At 45.5% G+C, this 15,777-nt stretch overlaps 1 protein-coding gene across 1 annotated transcript in view; it reads left to right on the top strand.

The window, feature by feature from the left end:
* LOC309554052 (dihydrofolate reductase-like) overlaps positions 1-15,777 on the top strand; it is a 100,432-nt gene that overhangs the window by 63,265 nt on the left and 21,390 nt on the right. Inside the window, exon 5 of the mRNA XM_082255576.1 lies at positions 8,208-8,334. Coding sequence (XP_082111702.1) covers positions 8,208-8,334 — 127 coding nt within the window. The remainder of the gene's footprint in view (positions 1-8,207; positions 8,335-15,777) is intronic.

Raw genomic sequence — 15,777 nt, 5'->3', positions numbered from 1 at the left:
CCCGCGCTCTGCTCCACAGCACCACCTGCTGGCAAGTGGCAGAGATACAGGAATTGTGTAGTTCAGAATTCCATGAGAGTGGTTAGGCATAGTTTTCTGGTGAGTCTGCATTTTGGCTATCTCTCCCAGCACTGGTGGTGGTTACATTGTACGGTGGTTCCTATAACTGACACCAATGACCCTGCATTAAAGGCACTGTGTATTGCTCTGGCACTACATAAACAAAGACTTTTGAAGGACTCTGTTCTTGCTTAGTTGGATGTTTTGGATTATTTATGCAATTTATGCACTTTATTTATTTGCACTTTATGAAAGGAGGGTAACACCATCCCTGTGCTACTGAAATTCTAAGAAAAATAATCAGTTTTTTTTTTTTGTGATGAATTTTAATTTATGTATAGTTGTCACTGAGGCTTTATCAACTGTGCGATGTGAAAATCACCTGCAAGACGCACACTGCTATGCGACCCAAAGTTGTCGCTAAATAAAGCAGATGTGTGTGACGCAGAGTAGCAAAGCCTTTTGCAGTGGACTTAAGCTTACAACAAGAACAGCCGTTAAGTTGTCACTGAGGCTTTGGCAACTCTGCGCGGTGAAATTCACCTGCAAAACGCACACTGCTATGCGACCCAAAGTTGTCGCTAAATACAGCAGATGTGTGTGACCCACAGTAGCAAAGCCTTTTGCAGTGGACTTAACATAGAAACATAGAATGTGTCGGCAGATAAGAACCATTTGGCCCATCTAGTCTGCCCAATACATCTGAATCCTATGAATAGTCCCTGGCCTTAACGCTGACAACAACAACAGGCGCTAACTTGTCACTGAGGCTTTATCATACACATTGGCTGTGCAGTTGATTAGGAGCAAAAGAAAGGCGCGGTTAAGCAAAAAAGTCATTTTTGAAGAATTGGCATGCTATAATTCTGGTTCTGGACATGCTACAGAGCTGAAACTTCACAGGTACACTTTTTAGACCCCCCCCCCCCCCCAGACACTAAATCCAAAGAAATCTCTTTTTTTTTTTTTCAATAATTGGCTCTCTATCAAAAACGACAATTTTTAAGAACTTTTTTTTGCCTGATTCATAGTCCCTGTGGCATGACCCAGAACCCTAGGCACTTTTTAGGGGCATTTATTAGGTTTTAGGGCTTCAAAATTGTGTTTTTTGATTCCCGAAGTTCGGGTCCCATTGATTTCAATGGGGTTCTGGAATCCAAACCGAACTTTCGGGAAATTCGGGTGTTCTGGTCGAACTGAACTTTTCAAAAGTTCGGTCAGCCCTACTCTCCAGTCCCTCTCTCTCTCTCTCTTCAACAAGTTTTTGTACACAGTCTCTAAAAAAGGGTAACATCCTGCATCCTCAACAGTAGTAGTCGGGGTGCGGGATCCAGACCAAGCCTGGCCAGATCCGTTTGGGCAGCGGACCTCCACACGGTCAATGTAGATAGCCTGCCCTAAGTTCCAATTGGCCATTACAGACTGAAAAGTCACAGTTCAGGCTTAGACTGGTTGCAGTGGGGTTTCGGTATGTAGAGAAAGTCCCACACAGCCTCGTCACACCAAGCCTCTCTCCTGGCCTCTATCTCCAACATTATCTCCGTAGGAGCATAGGGATAGTCGTATCCATATTCCAGAGCCACCTTTCTCTGTATCAGCCGTTGCATTCTAGAGAACCTGGGGAGGGTTTGTCTGTTGCCTCCCCCAGGCGGGGAATACAGGGTCTCCTTTTTGATGATGAGGGAGGCATAGGCCTTGTTTTGCTACCGAGCTCGGGTGTAGGTTCAAGGTGGGGATAGGTCTGGGACCCATGTACCGTAGGCCTCCCAGAACCCCAGATTCTTGGTGCACTGACCACGTACCACTGAATCCCTCGTCTCCTCATCAGGGATGCTAGGACTGGCTGAACTGCTCCTTTTATCCATCCCCAGTCCCGCTCTGTCTCCTCCCCTGACTTCCAGACATCAATCCCCTCCTCCAAGGATCCACAGCAATGTTGAAAGCTAGGAGACCCTATGTCAATGGCCCCGGCCTCTTCCTCACTGCTTACACTCACAGTCTTTCCCACCGCAGGCCATCGAATCCCCTCTGTTGTTTGAACTGTACTGGTGTTTGCCACTGCTGTCTTTTGTGCATCAGCTGGCCACTCCTCGGCCCTCAGTACATGCATGCACATTGCATCTGTAGTGCAGGTCCTCCTTACTTGGCACAATGTAGTACAAGCAGGTTCTACTGGTCTGGGCCCCAGTAACATCTTTAGCACTCCTCTTCCTCTGGCCACAGGGATTCCCGGCTCAGAAACTGACAGGACTCGAGTGACCCCAGTCTCCCACAACACATTCAATCTTCTGGGCAGACCGTCACTCTTCTCCGCCCGCAGCAACAGATTGCCACAGGGCCCGCACTGACCCCACACTTGCAGCCGCATGGTAACATTCAGATACTAACTACATACCAGGCCAAAATGTTCCACACCTGCTCCGGTACACACACCGCCAGCCATTTGTCGAGCACAGGTCCCACCCCAGTGTCCCACAGGGTCGACATTGGCATTCCAGAGTGCTCCGCAAGATCTCTGCCACCACGTAGGATAGCCTCCGCGTCTTGGCTTACTCCGGCATCTACCATCTTGCTCCTCCACACACGTGTCTCCCTCTCAGCTACACCCGAAAGCGGATGAAGTATTTTATGGGCCTCCTTCATCTTTCCATATTAGCTGTTCGTGGGCGGCGACTCCGCCCACAACTCCAGATTAGCTGATTCTCTGGCGGTGGCTCCTCCTGCCAGGCAGATCTCTTCAGTGTGCACTCTCCTGCGCGGTACAGTAACCTCTTCACTGCCCTCCAACTCAGCTCAGCCAGCATGAAGATCACTGTACAGCAGATCGTGCTCCTCAATCCGTCTGTACCTGGGCCTCAGTTGCACCTCCATCTTGCCAGGCCAACTGATCTCCCTTGCTATTTTGGAGAATTATCCCACTGTCAGGCATTGCACGTCCGACATTTCTCTTGATAGCACATGTACAGACAATGCTCCCCTTACTGTCTTGGAAAATTGTCCCGCTGACATATACTGCACGGTCAACATTTTTCTCCATAGTGCATGTCCAGACATGGCCCCCGGCACACCGATTCACGTGCCCTGGTCATTTTCTCCGTCCACTCTTGCACCGATCACTGTAAAGCAGACACAGTCCTTTTGTACAGTATGATGCATCTCTTCTCCTCTAACTCTCCCGCACATTTATTGAAAGAACAGAATACAGTTTTGACAAAAGTCCATCCATTGCCGTTGGTAACCATCACTGTGAACTTGATTCTTTATCCCACTCTCCCTAATCCCTGTAGAGCAGGCATCACTCTCCTCCTTGGCACTCCATCACATTTCTTGAGAAAGCATGACGTTATTTTGCAAGATTTCTCGGCCGTTGCCGTTAGCAACCATTGCGGTAACCCAAGACGATATCCCAGAAGAGCCCCCATATGTAGTACTGCCCCCTTGAGGGCTGCTGGTTTTTACACTTTTGGATTCCCCTGGGTTACCCGTAGCAACTGCATGCAGAATCTTAGTACTTTACTTTCTTGGCTTAGTCAATGAACAGTCTAGGAGTTGTTGTTTTATTTGATATTGGGATGAGAGAAGGGATGAGTGGGATACTCCAACACTTGAACTATTCACAATGCTGAGGCCTTCTATCTGAGAATGCGGCCAGGCCGCAGCTTCATCCTACCACTAGATGAATCTGTATATTAAAAAAGAATAGCGCGCAAATGCAAAAGAAATTACTACCAAATCTGAAGACAATCCATAAATAAAAATGGGGATTTGGTCCCACCATATGGCCATATCGTGCTCAAGCCCACTACTGCGTCAAAGTACCCCATTATCAGTGGGTCCTACACTATCCATGAAAAAGAGATGAATCCAGCCTTTCTAACCCTTGGAGATAATACTCCTTGCTGGGAAAGATGTGCAAATGCACTACAGGGGACTCCTCCTATATCCACTTGATGGTGGACACTGATTGAGTACAGGTGTGTGTGTGTGGGGGGGGGGGGTGGGGAGGGTTGCTCAACCTCGATAGTCTGGTCAGACCGAATACATAATAAACAGGCAAAAAATTTGGGGGAGCATACCCATGTATTTCTAAAGCTGCTGCAGCTATGAACCAAAAGACATGTATATTAAAAAAGAATAGCGCGCAAATGCAAAAGAAATTACTACCAAATCTGAAGACAATCCATAAATAAAAATAGGGATTTGGTCCCACCATATGGCCATATCGTGCTCAAGCCCACTACTGCGTCAAAGTACCCCATTATCAGTGGGTCCTACACTATCCATGAAAAAGAGATGAATCCAGCCTTTCTAACCCTTGGAGATAATACTCCTTGCTGGGAAAGATGTGCAAATGCACTACAGGGGACTCCTCCTATATCCACTTGATGGTGGACACTGATTGAGTACAGGTGTGTGTGGGGGGGGTGGGGAGGGTTGCTCAACCTCGATAGTCTGGTCGAATACATAATAAACAGGCAAAAAATTTGGGGGAGCATACCCATGTAGCTTTAGAAATACATGGGTATGCTCCCCCAAATTTTTTGCCTGACTAGATGAATCTGAGCTAATGTTCCTTCTTTTTTTTTTTTTTATACATACATTGATCATACCATACACATGCACACAAAGGTAGCAACGACAATTACAAGAACAGAAACAACAAAACCAAGAAGAAAATCAAAGAAAAAAAAATATATATAGGTCCTTCCTTCCTTCCCCCATGCATAATCCTCATAGGGATACTTTTAATATTCTCTACAAACAGAGTTTCCCAACTCCTACAGAATACCTAACTACTTCCAGAAGAAAAAGGTGAGACCAAAACCCCTATGCGGCCGTACCAGAATCGGCTAACCACCCTGACCATATCTTGTCAAATTTCCTCAAACAACCTTTATGTGCTTAGGTTTCTCAATACTGTACAATGGTAAATTACTATTAACCAAACCTTTCCAAAAGGAGATCGTAGGTGGAACCCTTTTCCTCCAATGTAAGGTAATGGCCTTCCGTGCATAAAACAGAAGAAGACTGACTAAGACTTTTTCAGCTCTGGTATGTAACAAAGCAGTCACCAAACCCAGTAAACAGATTTCAATGGTCCTGGGAATAGAGATTGTTGTATGTGCATTAAGTACCACCAAAACTTTCTTCCTATAACTAATGATTTTAGGACATGACCAGAAAATATGTATAAAAATCCCAGCACGGTCTCCACATCTCCAACATTCAGGGGAGCATGATGGATACATCCGCTGCAATCTAACAGGAGTGAAATAAGCCCTGTGTACTATTTTATACTGAATTTGTCGGTCCCGCAAGGAGACTAAACTTTTAAATGGTAAATCCGAAATAATGTTCTTTTTAGTGCTTATCTTCAGGGCACACGCCTAGTACCTGCTTTTATATCCACCAGCTGACACCTGTCCACTGACTACTCTACTCCGGAGTGGCCCCCTTCCTGGTCAGGTCCTTAGGCACGATCCTCTGTACTCACGTTACTGCTTTCCAGGTTCTCCAGTGCCTCAACTCCTTCAGTCAGCTCTCCTGGACCTCTGGGGTTCAGCTCCTCACTTCTGGCTCCCCAGGCTGACTGCCTGTGACCATACTCCAACCACTGCAGAAGAGGAGGCAGCCGCCACCCTTCTTCCGGGACTCTGCTCACCAGCCAAAAACCTTGAGCACATGTGCTCCTGGCTTTTTATACTACACCTCACAATGCACTGAGACAGCAGTCTGTGCCAATCCCTGGGGCTGTATCAAAGCCTGTGTACTCATTGGCCAGGTTTCCTCCACTATCCTTTTATTCCTTATTTTATACTCTATATCCACCACTCATTTTTATCTATAACATCTGGTATATGGTCAAGCGCATAGGTTCTTCCTATTTTCTAACAGTGGTTATAACCCTCCCTTGCTCTTTCCAAAATGAAAAAAAAAAAAACAAGTTTTGCCCATAGTTTTACTATAAGTCAGGCTGCATTAGCATGGGCATTGTTCTAGGTCACGTACGCATGTGATGCTGAACCTCTGTTGCATGTTACACTGCAGAGCATTACAACTATCCCATGATACACTGCAGAGCATTCCACCCATCACATGACACATTGCAGAGCATTCCACCCAACCAATGACACTGGAGAGTATTTCACCCAGGGACGGGACTACAAGGGTCAAAAAGGTTGCTCTTGTTCTATGGGGGGCTCCAAGACAGCAGGAAGGGGGCCCCCTGCAGGCAATGTGAAAGGGCCCCACAATGGGAGTAAAAGGGGCCCAGGGAATCACCTCGGCACCAGTGGGTCAGGGGGGCCCTTCATGTTTTTTTGCTCCTAGGCCCTGTATGTTCTAGCTACGCCTCTATATGGTACGATGGATAAGTATCTGCCTGTATTTCTCAGTATTGAGGACATCATTTGCAGAAATGGAGCTCCAAACCTGCAAGGATCCTCCACAATGCTTCACTGTTGCCTGCAGACATTCATTATTGTACCGCTCTCCAGCTCTTCAGCAAATAAGATGCCTCCGGCTACAGCCAAATATTTCAAACTTTGTCTCCTTAGTCCAGAGCACCTGCTGCCATTTTTCTGCACCCCAGTTCCTATGTTTTCATGCATAGTGGAGTCGCTTAGCATGGCTTCCACGTCGGAGGTATGGCTTTTTGACTGCAATACTTCAAGGAACACCACTTCTGGCCAGACTTCTCCAGACAGTAGATGGGTGTACCTGGGTCCCACTGGTTTCTGCTAGTTCTGTGCTAATGGCACTGCTGAACATCTTCCGATGTTGAAGAAAAGTAGTCATGATGTGTCTTTCATCTGTTGCATTAAGTTTCCTTGGCTGACCACTGCGTCTATGGTCCTCACTGTTCCTAATTTCTTTGTGCTTCTTCAAAAGAGCTTGAACATGCTTTTATACTTGAAACCCCAGACTGCTTTGAAATCTTTGCCTGGGAGAGACCTTGCTGATGCAGTATAGAATAGAAATCAAACCTTGTGTCTTGTTGCTGTGCTCAGTCTTGCCATAGTGTATGACCTTTGACATGAAACATTAGTAACAGAGTTTGGCTATTCTTAACCCAATTTTAGCCACCCTACACAGTTGTTTCTGTTTCAGTTAATTATACCAAGCACCTGCTTGGTATAATTGGTTAATCATACACCTGACTCTAATCCTATATTATCCCTGATTTTGCGCAAGTGTAAAAAGTGTGCAAGTGTAAGTCCCCTTTCACATATGCAGTCCGATCAGGTCTGCCTGTCAGTTTTTCAGGCGGACCAGATTGGACACTCCAGTCTCTTCTATGGACACATGTCCGCTGACACCCGCCGCCATCCAAACCGATCCTGTCCCCCAAAAACAGATGGATGTTGGTCCTATTCCCCATCCGTCTAGCGGATTGGATGGCAACGGATGGAAATGGACAGAGTGGGACTGTGACGGACCTGTCATCTGTCTGCTCAGCAGGGATCAGCAGATAAATTCCCCACTGAGCAAGCAGATTCCACTTAGCAATGGCATCTTTGTGAAAGGGGCCTAAGAACTGATGCTGGTTTGAAGCCAAAGGGTAGTCACACCAAATATGGATTTGATTTAGATTTTTCTTTTGTTAGCCCACTTTGCATTTTGTAAATTGATTTAAATAAACAATTAATATTTTTGAAGTTTTGGAAGAATTCTTACCTATGGCCCCTTTCACGCAGGCTGAAAAACTGACAGGCGAACCTGATCGGATGCTCCATGCACCTCTATGGAGCAACAGATGTTAGCGATGACATGTCCGCTGATACCCACTGCTCTCCAATCCAATGTGGTCCGTGAAACCCATCTGTCTGGAGGATTGGATTGGATGAAAATGGACAGGAGGTCCGTTTTCATCTAATCTCCCATAGAGGAGAGCGGGGATCTGACAGCTCCATCTCTGCAAAGTAAGCGGAGACGGAGATGTCATCGGCAGATCCCCGCTGAGCAAAACGGAGTCCGCCTGGCAGAAAGCCTGTATGAAAGGACCCTTACATCATTCTTTCACACCTGCCTAAAACTTTTGCCCAGTACTTTACATCTAATCCCTCTTCTTTTAACAGAATGGATGTGATACTAATGTGTTTATCTGCTTGCAATAACTTCTATTTTTTTTTTTTTTTTACATCTAGTGACTTACCAAAGTATGTTCATTACATCTGCCGTAATGAAGAAGAAGTGGTGGAGCTCTTATCAAAGCCTCCTCTGTCTGAAGAGATTGAGACAGTATGGGTGTTAGGAGGTGTAGAGTGTTACAAGGTAAGTACTGTACACAGGATGATGAACACAACGGGGAGCTGTATTCTGACAAAATGGTCAAAGAATTGGCATGTCCTAAAACATAAAATAACTATAATTTAGACCATGGTACTCTACCTCTGCAATAGTTCAGGCTTTTTTCCTACTTGACTTCCAAGTGACATGATGCCTAGCACCCCTTTTTTTGTGTAGTGTAGTGTAGTACTTGTTGACCTGCATGGCAAAGTCTCATTGCTGCACACTCCATATGCTGAAGCCCTTGGAACTATTTGACATTTTCAGGTATAGGGGGATCACGTGACATTCTTTCCAGTACATAGTGCCCAATTGCCATGTGAAGTGATTCCTACGTGTGGGACTGCCGATAAGCCAGTAGAATCAGCCCTCGTGTACTGGGCCGAGCCCCATCAGCTCAACAGGGGGGCCTGGGCAACTTTATTATTCAATTATGGGGAAAGCAGTTTTAAACAGATGACCAGGTTCCTAGGCTTGCCAGGACATCAAGTAGATTTTCTCTGGATCCTGTGTTTTTCATTTTGGCATGCAAGAGGATAAAGCTTGCACGTAGCACCACACTTCCTGATGTTAATATTAAAGTTCCAGCCAGCAACACTCACTCATAGCCTTTTTTTTAGCTCCCTTCCTCACTCAATAAGTGCAGAGGACGAGGCTGTAGCCAGGTGGCGGGAGGTGACTCAACAGAGAGGTGGCTGAGGGCACAGCACAGGGATCCTGGTGCACAGGCAGGCAGCAAAGCTTGCACAGCATTCCGGAAGGTACAGACAGAGACAGTAGTGATGAGCCAAATACCCCCCGGTTCGGTTCGCAACAGAACACCGCAAACAGAGGAAAAGTTAGTTCGAATAAATGAACCCCATTGAAGTCTTCAAATATCGTGCCTGGGGGGTCCCCTGAATGTGCCTGTAAAGTAGTGCATCTCTACGATGTATGTAGCCCATCTGCAGCAATGCTGACATTTCTAAAGCAAAAAATGTCATATACAAATATACATACAAATTTCAAATCGGGTCTTGGTTGTTGGTGGTGCCTGAACACCGTAAACCTTCGCAGTTACTCGTGCTGGGTGCAGGAGCAGGCCCTGCTGCTAAAAATTCCATACAAATTTTGAAAGCGCATGTACGTGTCATACAGGTGCAGAAAAATTGGGACTTGGTTGTTGAACAACGTAACCAAGCCCTCCCAGTTACTCTTCCTGGGGGCAGGAATGGGACCTGCTGGTAAAAATTCCATATAAATTTGAAATTGCATGTGCTATACAGGTGCCAAAAATGGGGCCTTTGCTGTAGGTGGTGCCTGAACAACGTAACCCCTCACAGTTACTCTAGCTGGGAGCAGGAACAAGACCTGCTGGTAAGAATTCCATACAAATTTGAAATTGCATGTGCTATACAGGTGCCAAAAATTGGGCCTTTGCAGTTGGTGGTGCCTGAACACCATAACCCCTCACAGTTACTCTAGCTGGGTGCAGGAACAAGACCTGCTGGTAAGAATTCCATACAAATTTGAAATTGCATGTGCTATACAGGTGCCAAAAATTGGGCCTTTTCCGTTGGTAGTGCCTGAACACCACAACCCCTCACAGTTACTCTTGCTGGGCGAAGGAACGGGACCTGCTGGTAATTCCATACAAATTTGAAATGTGCTATACAGGTGCCAAAAATTGAGCCAATGCTGTTGGTGGTGCCTGAACACTGTAACCAAGCCCTTGTGGTTACTCTTGCTGGGTGTAGGAACGGGACCTGCTGGTAAGAATTCCATACAAATTTGGAATTGCATGTGCTATACAGGTGCCAAAAATTGGGCCTTTGCTGTTGGTGTTTCCTGAACACCGTAACCAAGCCCTCGCAGTTACTCTTGTTGGGTGCAGGAACGAGACCTGCTGGTAAGAATTCCATACAAATTTGAAATTACATGTGCTATACAGGTGCCAAAAATTGGGTCTTTGCTGTAGGTGGTGCCTGAACACCATAACCCCTCACAGTTACTCTTGCTGGGCACAGGAATGGGACCTGCTTGTAAGAATTCCATACAAATTTGAAATTGCCTGTGCTATACAGGTGCCAAAAATTGGGCATTTGCTGTTGGTGGTGCCTGAACACTGTAACCAAGTCCTCGCAGTTACTCTTGCTGGGTGCAGGAATGGGACCTGCTGGTAAGAATTCCATACAAATTTGAAATTGCATGTACTTGTCATACATGTGCAAAAATATTGGGCCTTTGGTGTTGTTGGTGCCTGAACACCGTAACCACTCACAGTTAGCAGGGCACAGGGACAGGGCCTGCTGTTAAAAATGACATACGACATTTAAATTGTATGCACCTGTCATACAAGTGCAGAAAAATTAGGCCTTGGGGGTTGGTAGTGACCTAAACCAAAAACTAGCAGAATCAAGGTAGAAGAATAGGATAGGCAGCATATGCAGTCTTCAAGGGATGGCAGACCCCTAGCAAATTCAATCAGTTACATCAGCTTCAGGGGCTTGATAGCTCTTGCTGATCTAGGACTGGTTCATTTTGATAAAAGTCAGCTGGTCAACAGAGTCTGTGGACAGACACACTCTTTTGTCCGTCACAAAACCTCCAGCAGCAGCGAACGTCTGTTCGGAAAGCACGCTGGAAACAGGACAGGCCAGTAGCTCCATTGCATTTTGAGCAAGTTCTGGCCATTGGTCCATCCTCAAGACCCAGTAACCCAGTGGATGCTCAGCTGGAAAGGTCTCCAAGTCTGCCCTTGTGCCTAGATAATCATGCACCATATGATGGTTGCTTAAACCTAACAGACTTGGGTGCTGCTGAGGACAAAAGAACTTTTTAAAGGCATCGGTCAGCCGGCCGCCTTCTCCACCGCTCCTCCTTTGGCTGAATGATACCTCAGAAACACGTCCAGAGAATGTTGACCTACCAGTGTCTGGAAAGGTGATACACAAATTTTTTTCAAGGCCTCCTCAAGATGTTTCATCCTTTGCTCCCTCTGCGAAGGCAATATTAGCTCTGCAACTTTACCCTTGTAACGTGGATTAAGAAGGGTTGCCAACCAGTAATTATCCCTCTCCTTGATAGCACGAATCCTCGGGTCCTTTCCCAGGCTTTGCAGAATCAGGGAGCCCATGCAACGTAAGTTGGAGAAGGCATGAGCTTCTAAGTCCTCTGGGTCACTAGTTACATAGTTACATAGTTAGTGAGGTTGAAAAAAGACATCCATCCATCCAGTTCAACTTATGATGTGTGTGTGTGTGTTTGCTGTTAACCGTACATTGTATACCCCTCTATTTTGTGGTCTTTAAGGTGCCCATCTAATAGTTTTTTGAAACTATCAATGCTCTCTGCTGATACGACTGCTTGTGGAAGAGAATTCCACATCCTTACTGCTCTTACAGTGAAGAACCCCCTACGTATTTTAAGGTTAAACCGCCTTTCCTCTAGTTTTAGTGAGTGGCCACGTGTCTTATTGTATTCCCTTTCTCTGAAAAGTTTGTTCCTTATGCTAGGGTTGCCAGTACAGTATTTGTACATTGATATCATATCCCCCCTCAATCGTCTCTTCTCGAGAGAGAATAAGTCCAGTGCTTGTAGTCTTTCCTCATAGCTGATGTCCTCCATTCCCCTAATTATTTTTGTTGCCCTTCTCTGGACTCTCTCCAGTTCCAGCATATCCTTCTTGAGGACCGGTGCCCAGAACTGGACCGCATACTCCTGATGTGGCCGGACTGAAGTCTTGTAGAGTGGGAGAATAATCTCTTTATTTCTGGAGTGAATCCAGAAGACAGAACCCTGGGGGACCCCACTTTCTACACCCACCCATTCCGAGTACTCCCCATTAATCACCACCTTTTGCACTCTCCCCTGGAGCCAGTTCTCTATCCAGGTACTCACCTTATGGTCCATACCTACCTTCCTTAGTTTGAACAGTAAGCGTTTGTGAGGAACGGTGTCAAAGGCCTTTTGCAAAGTCCAGATACACCACATCCACAGGCTTACCTTTATCTAGGTGGCAGCTCACTTCATCATAGAAGGTTAATAGATTGGTTTGGCAAGAACGATTTTTCATGAATCCATGCTGATTACTACTAATAATACCATTTTCATTACTAAAGTCTTGTCTGTGGTCCCTTAACATCCCCTCCAAAATCTTGCAGACTACTGATGTTAGACTGACCAGCCTATAGTTACCCGGGATATATCTCTGCCCTTTTTTAAATATTGGTACCACGTTGGCTTTTTTCCAATCAGCTGGCACCATACCCGTCTGTAAACTACCCTTAAAGATCAAGAATAATGGTCTGGCAATCACCTGGCTGAGCTCTCGGGTGTAAGCCACCCGGTCCCGGTGATTTATTTATGTTAAGTTTCTCTAGTTTAGTTCTAAGTCTATCTTCTGTTAGCCATGGCGGTACTTCCTGAGGTATATTATTTTGTTTGGCCTTACAAGCTGGGTTAGTGTAGCCCCCCGATTCTTTTGTGAAGACTGAAGAGAAGAAATGATTTAACACTTCCGCCTTTTCTCTGTCCTCTGTGGCCATATTTCCTTTGTCATCTTTTATGGGGCCAATGTGTTCTGGCCTCGCTTTCTTACTGTTTATATACTTAAAGAATTTTTTGGGATTCTTTTTACTCTCTTCCGTTATATGTCTCTCGTGTTCTATTTTAGCCGCCTTGATTTCGTCTTAACATTTCTTATTACACTCTTTGTAATGCTTGAATGCTGCCAATGACCCCTCAGCCTTGTATTTTTGAAGGCCTTTTCTTTAGCACTAATATCCATTTTTATGTTGTAGTTTAGCCACCCAGGGTTTAGTTTCGCTCTTTTAAATTTATTTCCCTTTGGAATGCACTGGCCAATCCCTTTGTTAAGTATGCTCTTGAAGCACTCCCATTTTTCCTCCGTGTTCTTTGTTCCCATGGTTCTATCCCATTTGATATTTTTTCAAACATTTTATTGGTTTTAAGTATTGATACATCAAGTCAACAAAGAAGTGAACAATGCATTCTAGAGGAATAAACATGCGGCAATCAGCCAGCTGGTGCAATGAAAGTACATAGCTTGGATCGGTCAATATGAAAAGTATAAGTGTTTAACACAACTTATAATAAGGAAAGCAGGTATTAGTAAAAGAGAATGGAATAGAAGGAATCAATCAAAGAGAGACTGTGCCTATATCCAGTATCAAGTGAATATGCGTAGATAGGTAAGAAAATGTGATATTAACGTGAGTATAGGTGCCACTATGGTCCTCTCTGGTCCAGAGTTAAGTCTTCGTGGCGGGCAGATCCGGGTGAGTCAGAGTGCGTTAAGAGAATGGTAATCAAATTTTTATGCTTTTGGGGTGAGATAACCATAACGACCAATGCTCTTGGAATCTCTCCTCTGTGAGGTGTGCCTTGGAGAAGAGAAGGCGTTCGATGATGCTCTGCCCAGTGGACCAGATCCACAAACCTTTGCGTTCCATCGGAGGCCTGTCGGTAGGGTATAAAACCAACTTGGTCTGGGTGCACCGTGCACCAGAGTAGGCATGTGTTGAGCGATACGGGAAGCTAGAAGTTTGGCATATATCTTGAGGTCGGTGTTAAGGAGGGAAATGGGGCGATAATTTGCTGGGTCATGAGAAGGTTTATTCTGTTTGTGGATAGTCGTGATGACTGCCTCAAGAGATTCGGGAGGGATTTCGGGTGTTGCAAGGATTCTATTTAAGGAATTGCATAGATGGGGGGCTATGGATGTGAGGAAGGATTTATAATACTCATTACTAAAACCGTCTGGGCTGGGGGCTTTATGCGCGGGGAGCGATTTTATAGCGTCCTGGACTTCTTGAATCGAGAAGGGTTGGGATAGCGAGGCAACCTGGGCAGCGGTCAAGGAGGGGAGGTCTAAGGAGGAAAGGAAGTCTTTTATTACTGAGCGGTCCGGTCGTGGTTCTGTACGAGAGTCGCGAAGATTATAAAGTTTAGAATAAAAGGAGCCGAAACAGTTAGCAATATCTTTGGGGTTCATTATTCTATGGCCATCGGGGTCCAAGAGGAAGGGTATTTTGGATTGCGCTACCTTGCGTTTATATTGCTGCGCTAACACCTTCCCTGCTCTATTCCCTTGAGAGTACCATGTCATTTTAAGTTTTTGGAGGTAGAAATGAAAGCCTGAATGTAGGAAGGAGCTGAGTTCGCATCTCGTTTTACTAAGTTCGTCGTGTAGGTCAGATGAGGGGGATGTCTTGTTACGGAATTCCAAATCTCTTATTTTATCTAGTAAAGAATTAAGAGTTGCTGTACGTTTCTTTTTCTCCAGGGCTCCCAGGCTCAGCAGTGTCCCCCTTATGACAGCCTTATGTGCATTCCATAATAAGTAAGAGTTTGAGACAGAGCCAGATTTGAGATTAAAAAAGTGTCCCTAATCGCAGAATAGACCTGTTCCCTGTGGGCCTTGGAGCTCAGGAGAGAGGAGTTCAGCCGCCACAGCCGATGCGAGGAGGTTAGTGGTTGGGTGGTAAGTGTAATGGATACCGGGGCATGATCAGACCACATAATCAACCCAATGGAGGAGGTCGTTACAGACTGTAGTAGCACTTTAGACAGAAGGAAGAGGTCGATTCTGGAGTAGGTCCTCTGAGAGTTAGAGTAAAAGGTGTAATCTTTCTCAGTGCCATGTTGACACCTCCAGGGATCATATAAGTCCTCCAAGGAGACAATGGAGGAAAGGGCTGTGGATCTTCTCCGTCTGGTGTTGGAGGTGTCTAGTGAGTGGTCAAGTACTTCATTAAAGTCGCCACAGATGACAATTTGGTCTCTGGGGACATGTTGGAGTTTTTGGAGTACTAATTTGTAAAAGGGTTTCTGGTGTGTGTTCGCAGTATAAACATTGACTATTGTTAGGGGCATATTGTTAAAAGTTCCCGAGAGAATTAAGAACCTCCCGGAAGGGTTTCGTTCAACGCGAGACTCAGTCAAGGCTACTGTAGAGCGTATCGCTATCATTACCCCCTTGGCCTTTTTGGTAGCCTGGGAGTGGAAAATGTGAAGATAAGATTTGTGGGTACAAAGCCGGGGATTAATTGAGGAGAAGTGTGTTTCCTGTATACACAGGATATCAGCCTTTTGGGTATTTGCCTCACGCCACAGCAGGGACCTTTTAAAAGGGCTATTGAGGCCCTTTACGTTAAGCGAGGTGAATTTGAGTGTCATGGTAAGGGAAGGAGAGAGTGTCAAGGTGGCACCAAGATCTGATACTGCAAAGATAAACAAGTAGGCAATGCACAAATCTAAGATCACAACAAAGAAACAAAAGATACAATAAATCAACAAAAATGTGCTTGGCGTCTACAGGGCAGACGGGTGTCCTGTAGAGGTTGTATAAGCTTAAGAACTAGGTTACAAACAATTTGTGGTGTACAACTAAGAGAGAACAGCGTTGTGTGCTTCGCACACTCAGAC

Source organism: Pelophylax lessonae (assembly GCF_965119305.1).
Source record: "Pelophylax lessonae genome assembly, chromosome: 4".
NCBI classification, from domain to species: Eukaryota; Metazoa; Chordata; class Amphibia; order Anura; family Ranidae; genus Pelophylax; species Pelophylax lessonae.
This window is presented reverse-complemented; position numbering and strand designations above follow the sequence as displayed.